At 45.4% G+C, this 20,000-nt stretch overlaps 1 protein-coding gene across 1 annotated transcript; it reads left to right on the forward strand.

The window, feature by feature from the left end:
* The first annotated feature begins 9,771 nt into the window (after positions 1–9,771).
* LOC136577990 (phosphatidylinositol polyphosphate 5-phosphatase type IV-like) lies at positions 9,772–17,298 on the forward strand. Its single transcript, XM_066577901.1, has 13 exons — positions 9,772–9,971; positions 10,516–10,618; positions 12,761–12,858; positions 13,384–13,508; positions 13,925–14,044; positions 14,192–14,296; positions 14,391–14,552; positions 15,864–15,979; positions 16,126–16,262; positions 16,426–16,478; positions 16,650–16,765; positions 17,062–17,183; positions 17,283–17,298. Exons 1-13 carry the CDS (start codon positions 9,772–9,774, stop codon positions 17,296–17,298), a joined length of 1,473 nt encoding a protein of 490 aa, XP_066433998.1.
* Positions 17,299–20,000: the final 2,702 nt, after the last annotated feature.

Below are 20,000 nucleotides of genomic sequence, written 5' to 3' on the forward strand. Positions count from 1 at the left end.
GATGTGAGAAACTGGATGGTCGTATCAACGAACTGTCCGCCACCGGCCATTCTGAGCATGGTGTTAGGAGGTGTTGGGACCAGTGGATGTGTGAAGGCACACAAGGTGACTGGGCTAAGCACCCCCGACAGACCACTAGTAGAGAGGAGCGTCTGACCAGACTGTTAGGGGGTGTTGGGACCAGTGGATATGTGAGGGCACACAAGGTGACCGGGCTCAGGACGCCCCCTACAGACCACTAGTAGAGAGGAGCGTCTCACAAGACTGTTAGGAGGTGTTGGGACCAGTGGATGTGTGAGGGCACACAAGGTGACCGGGCTCAGGACGCCCCCTACAGACCACCAGTAGAGAGGAGCGTCTGACCAGACTGTTAGGAGGTGTTGGGACCAGTGGATGTGTGAGGGCACACAAGGTGACCGGGCTCAGGACGCCCCCTACAGACCACCAGTAGAGCGCAGCATTTGACCAGACTGTTAAGAGGTGTTGGGACCAGTGGATATGTGAGGGCACACAAGGTGACCGGGCTCAGGACGCCCCCTACAGACCACCAGTAGAGAGGACTGTCTGATCAGACTGTTAGGGGGTGTTGGGACCAGTGGATATGTGAGGGCACACAAGGTGACCGGCCTCAGGACCTCCTACAGACCACCAGTAGAGAGAAGCATCTGACCAGACTGTTAGGAGGTGTTGGGACCAGTAGTTGGGGGGCACACAAGGTGACCGGGCTCAGGACGCCCCCTACAGACCACCAGTAGAGCGCAGCATTTGACCAGACTGTTAAGAGGTGTTGGGACCAGTGGATATGTGAGGGCACACAAGGTGACCGGGCTCAGGACGCCCCCTACAGACCACCAGTAGAGAGGAGCGTCTGACCAGACTGTTAGGAGGTGTTGGGACCAGTGGATGTGTGAGGGCACACAAGGTGACCGGGCTCCGGACCCCCGACAGACCACCAGTAGAGAGGAGCGTCTGACCAGACTGTTAGGAGGTGTTGGGACCAGTGGATGTATGAGGGCACACAAGGTGACCGGGCTCAGGACGCCCCCTACAGACCACAAGTAGAGAGGAGCATCTGATCATCCGACAAGCACAACAGTTACAAATAATTAGAACATCATGTCCCATAGTACTGAATACGTTTGAAAGGGATGCTTCAAAATGTAATGGTTGAATAGCACTAATGCAGCTGTCATACCGCTCTCTCAGTGACACACAGAGATACATAAATAATGCCACAAAAGTTAGAAAGGACATAATAGTGCTTGGAAAGCGCACAAGAACCAGTGATGTGGTGACTTTGCTTCTATGGACTCTCATCTATGTGTGCCTTCCAGAAGCCGTCAGGTTAATGCCTCCTACTCCAAGTAATAGGTGAGCTCCGTGTGGTGCAGAGTGTTAAAGCAGCAGAAATGCAGTCCTAAGCTCTTGCTCACAGCCTGAAGGTTGCGGGCTCATTCCCACTTGGTTCAGGTAACCGGCTCAAGGTTGACTCAGCCTTCCATCCTTCAGACATTGGTAAAATGAGATCCAGCTTGCTGGGGGGTAAAAGATGACTGGGGAAGGCAATGGCAAATTGCCCCACAATGTGACGTCACCCTAAATGTCTTTACCTTTACCTACCCCAAGTAATACATCAGGCAGCGCTGTTTCATCTTGGATTGTAATGGGCATCTGTTGCTCTGAAAATAACCCCCGCGCAGAAGTGAATGACTCCGTAGTGGATCAAACTTCCAGTCCACTCAATCACTGATTCGACTGATGGGGCCCGATAGCTTCCTGACGTCTACCAAATCAGCCTGGCTGCAGAGTCTTCCACTTCAGTGCAGCACCACACGTCCCAGGTAAGAAAGAAAGAAAACATTGTAGAGCACATCTGGCTATTTCTAGATGACACTATCCTACCAAAAAAGGGTTTGGGCTCCCATCAGTAGGACGGACCGTGTCTTATCAGCAGGTCATGTGACCTAAACCATCCTGCCAAAAGTCATTGGACACCTGAGCAAAACTTCAAAGCAGTATTTCCATATGTTCATACTTTGGCTCCTTTGGCTCCACATGACATTGGATACTCTCTGTGGCATACTTTCTACTATTGTCTTATGAATGCTGGCTGGTATTTCCCTGTATTCATCCTGCAAACGTCTGCCAAATTCTCTCATAGAAGATATATCGACCCGTCTGCAGTGGTGCGAGGAGCCTCATCATTGAACAGCTGAGCAATAGAAGAACATTCTAAGGAGGGACAAATTACTCTACTTTATTTTCAGATCAAAGGGAATGTATCACCTGTGTTTTTTTACTAAATTAAAACCAAATTAAGAAACATTTTCCATTCTTATAATCGATTTTTATTTTCTAATTGTAGGTTTTTAATCATATTGTCTGCACATAACTATGGGGCGGCCATATTGTCTGAGCAGCTTTTAACATCATTTAGAGCTCAGGAATTACACCTTGTGGTCAATGAGGCCGGGGGTAGCAGCGCCGACCCTATTGAGAACATACAGTGAAGATCGAGATCCTCTGGCACAGCTGTGACAGGAGATTTCTTCATCTCCACGGGGAGACCCCTCATCACTGAACACTGTGACAGGCATTGTCAGTGTCCAGTGACAAGGGGACTCCCCATGGGGATGAAAAATTCCCCTGTCACAGCTGTGGCACAGGAGCAGATGTTCTCCCACTGCTTTCAATTGTATCAGCGCTTCTGCAGCCCCATTGGAAGCAATGAACTACCGGCAACCCTTGCAGTGATTTTCAAGGAAGGGCTTTACATATAAGCCCTTCCCTGAAAATCATCCCTAGAATGTGTAAAAAACATATACTCTCCTCTCCGCCGCTGCCGGGGCTCAGGCGTGTCCAGCCGCTTGTCCTCCTGAACTGCTCTGAAGTGCTTTCAGCAGGAACATGCGGATTCCGCTGCAGATTTCACCGCACCCATCGAAAGGGGCGAAATCTACAATGAAATCTGCAATATAATTCAACACGCTGAGAATGTAAAACCCGCATGGCATGTCACCTTGTGTGGGCAATAAGACAAGCTGTCAATAACAGCAGCCTGGTATCGCCCTCGCCATCCATGCGGACGCCCCGTGGATGCCAGGCGTTTCCATGTGAAAACAGTCTTGCATCACTGCGGGGATGGAGGGAATCCCCTGCTGCAGCTGTTGCTGCCGCCACAGAGGATTGCGGAGTTCTCCCATTGCTTTCAATGGGGCTGCGATGTCCGACCTCGCAGCTAGATACGACATGGTGCGATTTGTTTCCTGCATGGCATCACATCGCAATGCAGGAAATCATCACTCATGTGTTCTAATAATGGGGCTCATATTTGTGTGAGATTTGTGTATCTCGCACGATTTTCTTGTAATTGTGAAGGCAGCCTAATAGTGAATGACCCGTCCTGATAAGGATGCCCTCACACACATTCCCTGCGACCTATAGCAAGAGATTCCCACCACACCTATCTTGGAGAGTCGCTGGATGAACCACAGGGCCCAGCAATGTTCACCTCCACCGACAGAAGGAGACTGCAAGAATTGTACTGCACAGAACCAAGGCAAGATGGAAGTAACCCCCCTCCCTAATTGTCCTCAGGTGTCCTCCAACCCCAACACCCCCATAACAAGACCGGCGCTACAGGAGACAAATGGAAAGAAATGCAAAACAACCAGCAAAGTCAAACTCAGTCCGACCCAACAGGAGCAATGCCAATAAGTGTAATACAAATGGAATACCGGCCTGCGATTCCTTACATTGAGGCTTTAGTCACATGGGCATTGGGATTTTCTGCCGTGTTTACTCGCCCATTCATGCTGTCGGGTGCGGTGTATATACGCCACATCCTGGAATTCCTTCGGCCAGGGGCAGAGGGTTTAGCGCTACTAAACTCTCTCCACGTCCCCCCCCCCCTCACTCCCTTGGACGGCTGATCACGGCAATAGAAGCTCCCATAGCAGCCTATGGGAGCTGCCAGCAAAAGAAGCAGGAGGGAGTTTAGTAATACGAGTCATGCTAAACTCCCTCCCCTTTCTTTTCCCGGAAACTCCCATAAGCTTCTATGGAAGCTACGGGCAGATCGCGGCCAAGAGACAGGGCAAGACCTATCTTATCCGTCTGCGTGTAATAGGGCCGTCCTGAACCCGCAGCAGATGCGCCATCTTATCTGGACGGCCGATTTTACATACCAGAATTCGATGCTCAGATAGCGGTGATTTTCGGGCCGACGTTTTATGGCAGCAGAATAGCCGCCATAAGATGTTAGTGTGAATAAGGCCTCCGGCTGTATTTACACGGACGAGCGTGACGGATGTCAGTAACATCTCACAGCGCACTCGTCTAACCTGCGATTTTCTGGGACGTGTAATGTGTTTCAGAGGTGAAAATGTACAATTCCCATCGGTCTGGGTGTTTGTCACACAAGTAGATAAAAAGCATGTTGTTCCCATAGTTTACATGATGAACGCATTGTACTCACAGGCAAATCTCAACAAGAATCGCCCCAAATAGGACAGATGGCGATCCTTCGATCTGCGGTCCTTGGTTCGAGGCAAACATGCCAAGTGTATATTAACCCAATGAAGGTAATTGGATCTCTTCATGTGCGAGTTGTGTCCATCTGACAAACGGACAGAACGTGTCATGAATACCGCCAGGTAAATACAGCCGCAGCTTTTATTCACACCGTGATGGGAAAAATAAAATGGGTAAATGAGGCGGCGCTCCTTGGGGTAGAGCCGGCAGATAAACTCTCCGAGAAGGGTAACAGGCGTGGACTTACCTGGCTGGGGGGGCAGTCCGCTATGCCTGGGGTCCCTGGGAGCGCTGGTAATATTATGGAGAGGGTCTTCCCAGTTCAGACCCCCCCTGGTCACACGGACATCCTGATGTTGGAGAGCGTCAGCGGGGGATTCCAGAATCCAGATTTGGTAGAAGAAACTAGTAGCAGAATAGATAAAAGGACCCCAGCGCTCCGGGAGATGGATCATAAAGGAGTAGTAATAAACACCAACTTACTTCACAGGGCGGTTTGTGGACAGAACCCCCCCTAATCCTGGCAGGCAGTACAGAATAATGGTGCTAGACTTCCTGGCTGGCCGTTTTTACGCAACGGTAAATTGGGGTTGAGAAAGGGGTTCGAACCCTGAAATGCGCAGCACCTATATGTATTTGTAGAATGCTCCTCTTTTATTATAATCGGCGTACTTGCCTGTTTTTTCACCCGTACCTTGTTCCCAATACAGTTCTATGGATATATATATACCATCGCTTGGAGCACCATTATTCTGTACTGCCTGCCAGGATTAGGGGGGGGGGGGGGGGGCTGTCCACAAACCCCCCTGTGAAGTAAGTTGGTATTTATTACTACTCCTTTATGATCTATCTCCCGGAGCGCTGGGGTCCTTTTATCTATTTAGCTACAATTTTGCCACGATAAAAAGCTGATTGCGACCATCTGATGCATTTGATTCCATTGGATTCCAATGCATCAGTTCAGATGGCCAATTTACCGTTGCGTAAAAACGGCTGGCCAGAAAAGATAGCGCATGCCGGACCTATCTGTCAGCTGGAATATGACAGCCGCTTCCATAGACTCCTATGGGAGCCTATGGGAGCTGCCGGAAAATGGAGATGGGATGGAGTTTAGCAGCAGCTCTACTAAACTCCCTCCCCTTTATTGTTTACCCCCAGTACATAACAATCTGTTCTGGTCACGTGATGGACATGCGAGTGGTCGGCTCGTTAGAAGAATCGGCCCTGTAATCCGCTCATGGACATGAGGCCTCAGACAGATTTACTTCTAGCTTTTATCTGATATTGTTCTGGATTTTATAAACTAAACTTCCCAAAAACTAATTCTATGTAAACTGTGAAGGTTCTGGAACCGACCTTGTAACCACTATGATGTCACCAAGACCTACTGTGATGTCACCAGTATACAACAGCGGTGCTGGGCTCAGATTGGTCACTCACCAGTTGGATGTGACCGGTAAGTACTCCATCATTACTCATGCTGCCCCCGGGGCCTTCTCACTCCAGCGCTCTGCTCTCTGTTTAGCTCTTCCATCGTGGAAACAGCAAAATGGGAAGAAAAAGGCTGCCGTTTTTCAGCCCATAGAAATGTATCGAAACTCAAGTTCTTCAGTTACAATCCGCTTCTGTATTTTGCGATTCTTTTTTTTTCTTCTGTCATAGGAAACAGTTGGCGATTCAGACAAGAATCACCCAAAAATAGGAAATGCTGCAGTTTCTCTATCAGGGACTCTCGGTACGAGAGGAAAAACATTACTAGTGTATAAAATAGCGTTTTTTCTCGTGCGATTCTGTCTATATCGCAAACAGATAGAGAATCGCCCGTGTAAATACCTCCTTAGTGCGCGCCTATTTAACCCCTTAATGACACGGCCTACTTTGGGCTTAAGGACACAACAATTTTTGGCAGATTTTTTCCTCCATTTTTCAAAAGCCATAACTTTTTTATTTTTCCGTCGATGGGCCGTATAAGGGCTTGATTTTTGCGTGGCGAATGGTAGTTTTTATTTGTGCCATTTTTGGGTACATAGACTCTATTGTAAAACTTTTACATTTTTTATGATAGCAGGGAGAGAAAACGCATCAATTCTGCCATAGATTTCGTTTTTTTTTAACAGCGTTAGTCATGCAGCATAAATGCCACAATACATTTTTTCTGCGGGTCGGTACGGTTACAACGATACCAAAATTCTTACATTTTTTTAAAGTTTTTCCTCTTTCCTGCAATAAAAACCCTTTTCTTTAGAATCTTTTTTTTTTTTTTAATTGGTGCATTTAAAGTCCTGTAACTTTTTTATTTTTCCATGGACGGAGAAATGTGAGGGTGTATTTTTTTGCGAGACAAGCTGTAGTTTTTATTTGTGCAATTTTGGGGTACATAGGGCTTTTTTTGATCACTTTTATTGCGTTTTTTGGGAGGTAAAATACTAAAAGTCAACATTTTACCCAAGTTTTTTAGTCTTTTTTTTCACACTTTTAGCTGTGCAGTATTAACCCCTTCCCGCTCCAGGACGTACCGTTACGTCCCGGGAGCCCGGTACTTCCCGCAAAAGGACGTACCGGTACGTCCTGGAGATAGCACGGGATCACATAAGATCCCGTGCTATCCCGCAGCGGGAGCCGGCTGTCAGTCACAGCCTGCGTCCCGCTCCAACAGCGGGGGGACATCGGAGATGCGCCCGCCGCTGTTAACCCCTTCCCTGCCGCGATCTAAGTAGATCACGGCAGGGAAAGAGTTCACAGAGGGATCGCGATCCCTGTGTGTCTCCGGCCGGCTCTCGCGATGTCATCGCGAGAGCCCGGCCTGTCACCATGGCAACAGGACGCCAAACACTGGCGTCCTGTATTGCCTGTGCCTATAATCGCTGTACAAGCGACAAGGCATGGCAGAGCAGTAGCTCTGCCATGCCTTATGACAGCGATCATAGGCACAGTGATGTAAGTCCCTCAGAGGGACTCAAATAGTATAAAAAAAAAGAAAAGAAAAGTGTAAAAAAAAGAAAAATGTAAAAAAAAAAAACCCCTTTTTTATGCTTTTTCTAATATTAGCATAAAAAAAGGGAAAAAAAACTGAAACCCCACATATTGGATATTGACGCGTCCGTAACGACGTGTTCAAAAAGTTGAACATGCTTTTTATTTTGTACGACAAAAAGCGTAAAAAAACCCGCTAAAAAGCAGAGGCAAAATGGTAATTTTTGGCATTTTGCCTCACAAAAAAAGCAATAAAAGTGATCAAAAGCCGTACATTTCCCAAAATGGTACCAATAAAAACTACAGCTCGTCTCGCAAAAAATAAGCCCTTAAAGAGCTCCGTACATAGAAAAATAAAAAAGTTACAGGACTTTGAATGCAGCTATAGAGAAAAAAAAAAGATTTCCAAAAAAGGGGGTTTTATTGCAAAAAAGTGTAAAAACCTAAAAAAAATATAACAATTTTGGTATCGTTGTTACCGTACCGACCCGCAGAAAAAATTTAGTGTGTCATTTATGCTGCATGATTAGCGCTGTAAAAAAACAAAAAAATCTATGGCAGAATTGATGCGTTTTCTCTCCCTGTTATCATTAAAAAAAAAAAAAAAAATTATGATATTGTCTATGTACCCAAAAGTGGCACCAATAAAAACTACAGTTCGCCACGCAAAAAACAAGCCCTCATACGGCCGCGTCGACAGAAAAATTAAAAAGTTATGGCTTTTGAAAAATGGAGATGGAAAAATACCAAAAAATCGCTTGGTCCTCAACGCCAAAATAGGCCGTGTCATTAAGGGGTTAAAAGCATGCTCATCTTATTGTATGCGTGGTTATGGACACCATGATACCAAATATGTGGGATTTTATTTTTATGCTAATATGAGAACAAAAAAGGGTTTCTTTTACATTTTTTTTTACATTTTTCTTTTTTATACATTATTTTTATCTTTTTTTTTTACACCATTTGTGTCCCTCTGGGGGACTTGCATCATAGCACCAATGATTGCTATGATAAGGCATTGCTGGACTTCTCTCCTGCAATGCCTTATCGCTTGCTATAGCGATCATAGGCAGTTGTAATACAGGACGCCTGTAGGTGGCATCCTGTTACCATGGCAATAAGGCGGGCTCTCCACGATTACATCGCAAGAGCCCAATGACGGTACAAAGGGAGCGCGCTCCCACTGTGAACCCTTCCCATGCCGCGATCTACATAGAAGGGGTTACAGCAGGGGTCGCATCTCCGATGCACCCCCGCTGTTGCAGCGGAAGGTTGGCTATCAGTGATAGCCGGCTCCCGCCGCCGGATAGCGCGAGATCTTTTCTGATGTCACGCTATCCACATGACATAAGGGTACCCCGCTGCCATGACGTACCCTTACGTCCTGTGGAGGGAAGGGGTTAATTAACATGTAAAATATTTTAGACCATTAAAAATGTCATATTAACGTATGTAAACTGTGACGGCTGCGGTTGTGGAACCAACCTGTGAAGGTTCTAGAACCAACCCTGTAACCACAGTGATGTCACTAAGATCTATTGTGATGTCACCAGTATACAGCAGCGGTGCTGGACTCAGATCGGTCACTCACCAGTTGGATGTGACCGGTAAGTACTCCATCGTTACTCACGCGTCATTTTTACACCACAGAAATGTATTGGAAGTGAAGATCTTCAGTTTCAATCAGTTTCTCTATTTACCGTCTTCAATCCGTTTTTTTACACTGCGACAAAAGTGCTGAAAAACGGAAGTGAACGGAAAGCATACTTTCATTTACCTTTCACTTCCATGTTGGACGCTCCGTTCTGTAAGAATGAGCCGTGAGCTCAGCCGGCATGTGACCAATCAGCTGTTAGGGGCGCAGAGTTATTCTATAGAGTCATTGGACAGTTTAGTATTCGGATCTTATTACTATTATACAATGACATTGCTTAAGGCCTCTTTCACACGAATATCGCGGCGATATCGCGCCTGCGCTCCCACGATTTTTGTGCAATATCATGGCGTTTTCTGGTGAAAACACTGAATTTGATTAATCGCCCCGCCCTCCTCTCACCAATATGTATTCCAGCCATTCTAATGTCTCGTCTCATGTCTTCATTCTAGGTCTTTCTGTTGGGATCAGCATCGTATTATTGTACTCTGCTGCGCTTACGGTTAGCGAATTGTCCTGCGTACAACTAGAGGCAGTCCCATTTCACCCAGACTGCCCTCTGGTTTGCCCTCCAGGACATTGTACTATCTTGTACCCGGCAATTAACAACCATGCCGTTTTGGAGAAAATCCAAAAAATTCAATCTGCCCCAGATTTCAGGTGACGGAAATCTGCAGGGCGTCTTACCATCTCTGGACGAGCCGAGCATCAAGCTCAAGAAACATCAAGTCATCAAGGATGAGGCAGCCGTCCAATCCACCAACAACTTCAGCCTGCTGTCCCCCCTGCGCTCCAATGAGATCCGTGAGAGGTAAGTCAAGATTAACCCCTTCCACAATGCCATTTGGGGTTCATACCACCATTTGATAGCTTGCTATTCATTGCGTATATTTCCTCTGACGGTCTTCACCATGTGGGATTAATAACGTTCAGAATATTAAATATCACTTTTGGGGATGCAGCGGTAATTATTCATTTTTTGATTAGACAAATTGGAAAAGGGTTTTTTTAAAACTTAATATGTATTTTTTGTTAAAAGCACAACACTTTTATTGTATCCCTCTATACATTTGTCTTTACACACACCCCCCCCCGGCCCCCCATAGGGGACTGAAAAGTTGATCATTCATATAGTTTTATGCAGTACCATGGTATTGCATAATACTGGATTCTGATAGACCGTCTTCCAAGGCGTGCCGCAGGCATTTCTTGATAGACAGTCATTTCTGTGCGCCGTCCGTGTATGCTGCACATTGGGAAGGAGATAAAACAGAGTACTTGTCATATACCATGTTGGTAGATCCAGAACTGTGGTAGAAGTTACTACATCCTTAATGCCCAATCTGTCTCCACAGGAGCCACGGCAGCAGCGCTGTGCTCAGCGCTGAGGAGCTGGACAAGCACTTTCCAGACAGGCGGCTGAAGCTTTATATTGCTACATGGAACATGGAAGGCAAGGTAAGAATAACTACAGAATACTTTCCGTGTCACATACGTGTAGCCTCGCTGCAGTCTGGTAACTAGACCGGTAACCATGTCTCTCTAGTTTGTAATTCAGTATCACATAGTCAGATCTTATCTTACCCTGGGCCAAAATCTTGGGACTCAAAACAGTTCTTACACTCATTGCAAACTATCAATCTATATCATTACCTCCTATTAAAACTCTGCAGCGCTGGCCATAGTCTACATGAGTATTCCCTATCCGAAGTCTGCAGCGCTGGCCATAGTCTACATGAGTATTCCCTATCCGAAGTCTGCAGCGCTGGCCATAGTCTACATGAGTATCCCCTATCCCAAGTCTGCAGCGCTGGCCATAGTCTACATGAGTATCCCCTATCCCAAGTCTGCAGCGCTGGCCATAGTCTACATGAGTATGCCCTATCCCAAGTCTGCAATGCTGGCCATAGTCTACATGAGTATCTCCTATCCCAAGTCTGCAGCGCTGGCCATAGTCTACATGAGTATCCCCTATCCCAAGTCTGCAGCGCTGGCCATAGTCTACATGAGTATCCCCTATTCAAACTCTGCAGCGCTGGCCATAGTCTACATGAGTATCCCCTATCCCAAGTCTGCAGCGCTGGCCATAGTCTACATGAGTATCTCCTATCCCAAGTCTGCAGCGCTGGCCATAGTTTACATGAGTATCTCCTATCCCAAGTCTGCAGCGCTGGCCATAGTCTACATGAGTATCCCCTATCCCAAGTCTGCAGCGCTGGCCATAGTCTATATGAGTATCCCCTATCCCAAGTCTGCAGCGCTGGCCATAGTCTACATGAGTATCCCCTATCCCAAGTCTGCAGCGCTGGCCATAGTCTATATGAGTATCCCCTATCCCAAGTCTGCAGCGCTGGCCATAGTCTATATGAGTATCCCCTATCCCAAGTCTGCAGCGTTGGCCATAGTCTACATGAGTATCGCTTATCCCAAGTCTGCAGCGCTGACCATAGTCTACATGAGTATCCCCTATCCCAAGTCTGCAGTGCTGGCCATAGTCTACATGAGTATCCCCTATCCCAAGTCTGCAGCGCTGGCCATAGTCTATATGAGTATCCCCTATCCCAAGTCTGCAGCGCTGGCCATAGTCTATATGAGTATCCCCTATCCCAAGTCTGCAGCGCTGGCCATAGTCTATATGAGTATCCCCTATCCCAAGTCTGCAGCGTTGGCCATAGTCTACATGAGTATCGCTTATCCCAAGTCTGCAGCGCTGACCATAGTCTACATGAGTATCCCCTATCCCAAGTCTGCAGCGCTGGCCATAGTCTACATGAGTATCCCCTATCCCAAGTCTGCAGCGCTGGCCATAGTCTACATGAGTATCCCCTATCCCAAGTCTGCAGCGCTGGCCATAGTCTACATGAGTATCCCCTATCCCAAGTCTGCAGCGCTGGCCATAGTCTACATGAGTATCCCCTATCCCAAGTCTGCAGCGCTGGCCATAGTTTACATGAGTATCTCCTATCCCAAGTCTGCAGCGCTGGCCATAGTCTACATGAGTATCCCCTATCCCAAGTCTGCAGCGCTGGCCATAGTCTACATGAGTATCTCCTATCCCAAGTCTGCAGCGCTGGCCATAGTCTACATGAGTATCCCCTATCCCAAGTCTGCAGCGCTGGCCATAGTCTACATGAGTATCCCCTATCCCAAGTCTGCAGCGCTGGCCATAGTCTATATGAGTATCCCCTATCCCAAGTCTGCAGCGCTGGCCATAGTCTACATGAGTATCCCCTATCCCAAGTCTGCAGCGCTGGCCATAGTCTATATGAGTATCCCCTATCCCAAGTCTGCAGCGCTGGCCATAGTCTATATGAGTATCCCCTATCCCAAGTCTGCAGCGCTGGCCATAGTCTACATGAGTATCCCCTATCCCAAGTCTGCAGCGCTGGCCATAGTCTACATGAGTATCCCCTATCCCAAGTCTGCAGCGCTGGCCATAGTCTACATGAATATTGTACCTACTGCAATCATTTTCTCACTTTCTATAAACAACGATTAAACATTGAAATAAGCAGGTGCAATTATTGTATATCATATAGAAGAGGACAGTTTGCTTGGCGCTCTGTGTACATGTTACTAATATCTGTCTCTTCTCAACAGAAATTCCCAAACAATGTAGAAGATCTGCTTTTTCCATCAGACGACGATTATGGAAAGGACGTATATGTTATAGGCATCCAGGAAGGATACCCGAACCGGTAAGTCTTCTCGGACCTTAGATAGAACCTGTCATCACCTCTGAACACCATAAACTGCGTTATAGGGCTCAGAAGGTACGGGACCAGGGGAGATCACGGAGCAGTGCTTCATACTCACTGGGCACCCCGTTCCAGGGCTGTACCCCAGTTGGTGCCCACACTTCCCACAGATATGACTGGCAGACAGAGACAATCTTCTCAGGGACCTAGCGTGGAAACCACCACCCAGTGAGTATGAAATGCAGCTCTCTGCACCCCCAGTCCCTCACCCCTGAGACCTATAATGTAACTATGGGACTCAAATGTCATGGCAGGTTCCCTTTAAAGTCTATATCTGCTGGTGGACTGCAGGACGGCCAGCTCAATGTTATTTGTCAACACCTTACAATCCCTACTGTAGGATCCTTCCTACCTTTTCCAATGTAGCCTCTGAGGTTATAGTGTAGAGCGCCTGACAGAGGAGCTCAGGCTCTTAACCTAATGTAATCTGTATTAATATCTATAATTTAATGTGTTTTCTTGCAGGCAAGAATGGGAACTGAAGTTACAGCAGACCCTCGGACCCCACTACGTCATGCATCACTCATCCGGGCATGGCGTTCTCTACCTCACCATCTTCATTCGTAGAGAACTCATCTGGTTTTGTTCCGGTATGATCATCTTTCTTTCATTTATAGAGTTGGGGGTCCAATTATGACGCTAACTTTAGTTGAGTCATTAGTGGGAATGTCTCATATGTGCCTTGTATGGTCTAGTTGGTAGAACTGCTTTCCTGAACGCCTCTTGATGATATGAAGTAATGGATATTGGAGAGATGACTCCATAGTTGCATAGCCTACGTTCTTCCACACGTCCATGGGTTATGTCTTATATTTCATCTCATTTCCATTAATATTAATGAGGCTTAACTGCAATACCACACACAATCTGTGGGCTAGTGTGGCGCTGTTTTGGAAAAAAGGGAGACATGATTTTCTAATGCTGTATAAGCCCTTTAAAAAGAAACTGTTCTATGTAGTTCTCCTAACCACTGACCCTTCTTCCTATATTTCATTGTTCTATATAGAAGTGGAAAGCGCCCATGTGACTACCAGACGGTTCCACTATGTAAAAACCAAGGGAGCCCTGGGTGTGGCCTTCACGATATTTGGCACATCCTTTCTATTCATCACCACCCATCTCAGATGTAAGTATCTGCTCCCCATATATTACATGTAAAGTGCTGCTATGCGATAAGAACTGATATGAGACGATAGAAGGATTTGTGCTGGGAATGTTTTGTAAATTCCAGGAGTCACATTTACTAATATGTAGATTTTGTTGACAGTTGGAGCAGCTGAGAAAAGGGTTGTGGACTATAAGGTCATCACAGAGGGTCTTCGCTTGCCTAGAAAACTTCCGGCCAGAACTGATTCCAGTGAGTACAAGTTATCAACCTGCAGCCTATAATTGTCTTCACCGCCTTCCCTATCATTGGGGGTCCGATGCCTTCATGGAGTCTAATTATGGGGCTTGTTTATCTGATTCTACAGTTGACGTCACCACCCGCTTTGATCGGGTCTTTTGGTTCGGGGACCTCAATTATCAGCTGAAAGAGGACCGGAAAACCGTGGAGTCTCTCCTCCGAACCATCGAGGGAAGAGACATGAGCAGCCTTGTCGAGCTCGACTCGCTCAACGAAGCCAAGAGCAATGGTAAATTATCATTCAGAAAAGTTTTATCAAACAAACAAAATACACATAAAATGTGAAACCCGTCATATATCCAGTATCCATCACACAGTATTATAGAAATACTGTATGAAACCCGTCATATATCCAGTATCCATCACACAGTATTATAGAAATACTGTATGAAACCCGTCATATATCCAGTATCCATCACACAGTATTATAGAAATACTGTATGAAACCCGTCATATATCCAGTATCCATCACACAGTATTATAGAAATACTGTATGAAACCCGTCATATATCCAGTATCCATCACACAGTATTATAGAAATACTGTATGAAACCCGTCATATATCCAGTATCCATCACACAGTATTATAGAAATACTGTATGAAACCCGTCATATATCCAGTATCCATCACACAGTATTATAGAAATACTGTATGAAACCCGTCATATATCCAGTATCCATCACACAGTATTATAGAAATACTGTATGAAACCCGTCATATATCCAGTATCCATCACACAGTATTATAGAAATACTGTATGAAACTCGTCATATATCCAGTATCCATCACACAGTATTATAGAAATACTGTATGAAACCCGTCATATATCCAGTATCCATCACACAATATTATAGAAATACTGTATGAAACCCGTCATATATCCAGTATCCATCACACAGTATTATAGAAATACTGTATGAAACCCGTCATATATCCAGTATCCATCACACAGTATTATAGAAATACTGTATGAAACCCGTCATATATCCAGTATCCATCACACAGTATTATAGAAATACTGTATGAAACCCGTCATATATCCAGTATCCATCACACAGTATTCTAGAAATACTGTATGAAACCCATCATATATCCAGTATCCATCACACAGTATTATAGAAATACTGCATGGACATAAGCACACAAGAAGCCAAGATTCCCCAAAGGCTGAGCTATGTATTGTGCATAATATACAGGATGTAACTGAATGTGTCTGAAGAACATATTGGCCGGTCATATCCCTAAAAGGATTTAGGACCCCTACCATTAATGAATTGGCCAAGATATTGTAGGAAAAAAATGCAGGAGTGTCCCTTTAAGGAATTCTGGCAGTCCGGTATTGTACCCCAGAGAACAGTGGTATATTTACTAGTACACAGAGCGCTATCCATTCTTCACATCACACATACAGAATCAGATCCAATCACTGAACTGATGGGTAATATGTCCCCACATTCTTATGACCTTCTGAACATCAGATGCAATGTTTTTTTGTTATTTTTGCTGCTTCTTATACCGATCCCTTTCTTTTAACTCAAGGGTCCATATTTAAAGGATTTCACGAAGACACTATAAGATTCCATCCAACTTATAAATTTGATGTTGGCACCGATAATTATGACACCTCTGCAAAACAAAGAATCCCATCGTATACGGTAAGATCTCATCCAATGGTCTGCGGGGCTGGAGAGACAACAGAGTCCACGGAGAAGAGCCCAATTGTGTCAGTTGTAGCTGTATTGAGTTAATATGCTTCCAGTAATAATATCTCATGGTGTATATTACTATGTGATCTCTACAGGACAGAGTGTTATACAAATGCCAACATGCTGGAGATGTGCAAGCCATAAGATACGACGCTTGCCCTATAATAAAAACATCGGACCACAAACCAGTGTATGGTGTCTTCGCAGTCAAGCTCAGGCCCGGCACAGATGAGTAAGTATGGTTTTTCTATACATTATTGGCAGGATACTTTCAATGCCGGCCATTAGTACTGGGCATTATAACCAGAGCTCACACCTCTGGGCAGCTGGTTATACTCCTGGGTGTTACCTTTAACGTTATCATATGTCCTTCATCCATATATTACTCATTACAGCATCCCCTTGGCCGGAGGACAGTTTGCCCACAAGGTATATTCAGCGGCTATTAGTAAGAACGTCTGAATGCAGGGCCGTGCGGGAGAAGACAGCGAGGTAGGGTATTCCTATATATCATCCATATCATCTCATCAGTGTTCTCACTTAGGTATTCTCATATTGTGAATGTTCTTGGACTGTCTCCTTTATTGATATATGATTCCCTATTATGTCTTATGAGCAGGGAACAGGAATGTCCCACCAATCACAGTTTCCTGTAAGATCTGTCTTCTCCCCAAACCAACTTCCATGAGAACCAGCGCCTGGAAGTTGATGAGGATAGAGCTCTTCTTCATCAAGGTATCTAAGGATAATAAAATGCTTCTAGTAAAATATAAGACGAAGACTTGGTTGGATCACATAGAAGTAAATAAGCACATTTGTTGTATTTTCAGAGCTATATTCTCCTGAATCCATCACTGTTCAGCAGCAGATAACAGCGAGGTAGTGTATTCCTCTATAACCCATGTTACCTAGTTAGGTGGTAGTAATAGCTATTTGTATATTATTAGATGAGCTGTTGGGTATTTGCATGTTGTGTATGTTCCTAGAATATCCCAATTAATGTATAATCCCCTTTTATGTCTTGTGAACAGGAAACAGGAATGTCCCATCAATCACAGGAAGATCCATTGTCTTCCACAACCCAATACGAGACCAACTTCCATCAGAGTGGGAGCCTGGAAGTTGATGATATTAAAGCTTCGATTCCAACCAGGTAACTAATGATCATCAACTCCAACCAGTAAAATAGGAAATTCATCTATTAAAACTGAATTACATGGAAGTAAATGATGATATTTGTTCTATTTTCCAGGACCAAGTTCTGCTGAGTCCATCAATATGCAGGTCTTATGTCTTGTGACCAGGAAACAGAAGCGTTCCATCAAACATGGTTTCCCAAATCATCTGTCTTCTCCCACAACTACATATGAAGTTCCATCTGACCTCACAGTATTGACAACTCACCTACCTGTTGCCAGTTTGCTCCACCAATCAGTGACTACTCTGGTGATGCATCCTAGGGATTCATAGCAGTAAAGGCCAGATCCCTCAAAAAGGGGGTAAAGGGTGAAAACCTGCAGTCCCTAGGAGCAGCTAACTAGAAAAGCCATCTCCACATTGTTTGCTCAACCAATCAGTGACTACTCTGGTGACGCACCCTAGGGACTTGTAGCAGTGAAGGCTAGATCTCTCAAAAAAGGGTTAAAGGGTGAAAACCTACAGTCTCTAGGAGCAGCTAACCAGAAAAGCCAGCTCCAAGTTGTTTGCTCCTCCAATCAGTGACTACTCTGGTGACGCACCCTAGGGACTCGTAGCAGTGAAGGCCAGATCCCTCAAAAAGGGGTTAAAGGGTGAAAACCTGCAGTCCCTAAGAGCACCTAACCAGAAAAGCCAGCTCCAAGTTGTTTGCTCCACCAATCAATGGCTACTCTGGTGATGCACCCTAGGGACTCGTAGCAAATTCTGCCAAATTCTCTCATAGAAGAAGTATTGACCCGCCTACAGTGGTGCAAGGAGCGTCATCGTTGAACAGTTGAGCAATGAACGTCCTATAGAGTGACCAATCATGTTACTCTATTTTCAAATCAAAGAGAATGTATTACCTATGTTTTTTTTACGACATTAAAACCAGATTAAGAAACATTTTCCATTCTTGTAATTGATTGTCATTTTCTAATTGTTGATTTTTTATTGCCTGCACAGGAGTATGGGGGCAGCCATCTTGTCTGACTGGCTTTTAACATCCTTTAGAGTTATGCTTTAAAGCAGCTTTATGAACCATAGACACAATGGATAGGAGAGGACCCACTCATTTTTATGGGAGAGTGTTGTGGGCATGCTCTGTGACCTGTACAGAGGTCATTTTGCAGGGATGGGGAGGAGGTGAGCTGTGACATCACCTTTTGTGAATAGTGAATCTGCATTATACAGAGATGTTACCACTCATTGTAATCCTGCTGCTGCTGATGATACGATTGCTGAATAGTTTCTGCTACAGAACAGGTAGTATCAGAATATTATTAAGCTTAGGGGTCAGTGTGAAAACGAAAGGATTTTAGGATCTTTTTAAATCGTGACATCTAAAATTAAAAAAAAAAATTTACAAATATGTCAAACATAGAAACTTGATTAATATAGGCCAAATGCACATGGGCAGAAATTCCGCAGCGGGATTTCCCATAGATTTTCTGCCCGTGCCCGCTGCCATAGGATTGCATTAGATAATTCAATCCTATGCAGACAGACGCGATTTGACCGCGTGAAAACTCGCACGGTAAACAAATTGCGATATGTCCTATTCCTGTCCAAGCCTCACAAAGGCTTGCACGGAAACGTCACTTGTGACATGCGGGCTCTGGTCTGCGCATGAGCGGCTGTGCGACAGCTGGTGCAGAGCAAAGTGAGCGCCGGGTCACTGCAGGGGCCCACTCACATCCCGCTGCAAGAATGTTCGCAGCGGGATCTGACAGCCCTCTGCAAGAGGCCTTAACCCCTTCAGTGGTGGGTTTCTTACCACCCTGTCAGACCCACCAGGGCAGTTTTTTTTAAATAGGCCAATCCTTTAATTTCAACTAATTTTGCAGTCACGTTCCAAGAGCCATAACTTTTTCGGTTCCCCACTGACGGCCATATGAGGGCTTGTTTTTGCGGGACAAGTTGTACTTTTTAATGCCATCATTTTTGCGTCTATATAATGTATTGCAGAACTTTTGTAAAAAATTTGTAGGGAAAAAAATAAATTCTGCCGTTTGTTTTCTGGATTTGATGTTTACGGAGTTCAGCATGCAGAATAAATAGTGTGATAACTTTATTCTCCGAGTCACATGATTCCGGCGATATCAAGTTTATACAGTTATTTTATGTTTTGCTATTTTTGTGCATTTAAAACATTTTTTTTCTTAAAGGGGTTGTCCCGCGCCGAAACGGGTTTTTTTTTTTCAATAGCCCCCCCGTTCGGCGCGAGACAAACCCGATGCAGGGGTTTAAAAAAAAAAAACCGGATAGTACTTACCCGAATCCCCGCGCTCCGGTGACTTCTTACTTACCTTGCGAAGATGGCCGCCGGGATCTTCACCCACGGTGGACCGCAGGTCTTCTCCCATGGTGCACCGTGGGCTCTGTGCGTTCCATTGCAGATTCCAGCCTCCTGATTGGCTGGAATCGGCACACGTGACGGGGCGGAGCTACGAGGAGCAGCTCTCCGGCACGAGCGGCCCCATTCAGAAGGGAGAAGACCGGACTGCGCAAGCGCGTCTAATCGGGCGATTAGACGCTGAAATTAGACGGCACCATGGAGACGGGGACGCTAGCAACGGAGCAGGTAAGTGAATAACTTCTGTATGGCTCATATTTAATGCACGATGTACATTACAAAGTGCATTAATATGGCCATACAGAAGTGTATACCCCCACTTGCTGCCGCGGGACAACCCCTTTAAAGGTTTGCTTTTGTGTCGCCACATTCCAAGAGCCGTAGTAATGTTATTTCCCATTGCCAGCGCTCTAGAAGGCCGTGGTTTTTGCGGGATGA

The sequence above is a fragment of the Eleutherodactylus coqui genome, chromosome 8 (genome assembly GCF_035609145.1).
Source record: "Eleutherodactylus coqui strain aEleCoq1 chromosome 8, aEleCoq1.hap1, whole genome shotgun sequence".
NCBI classification, from domain to species: Eukaryota; Metazoa; Chordata; class Amphibia; order Anura; family Eleutherodactylidae; genus Eleutherodactylus; species Eleutherodactylus coqui.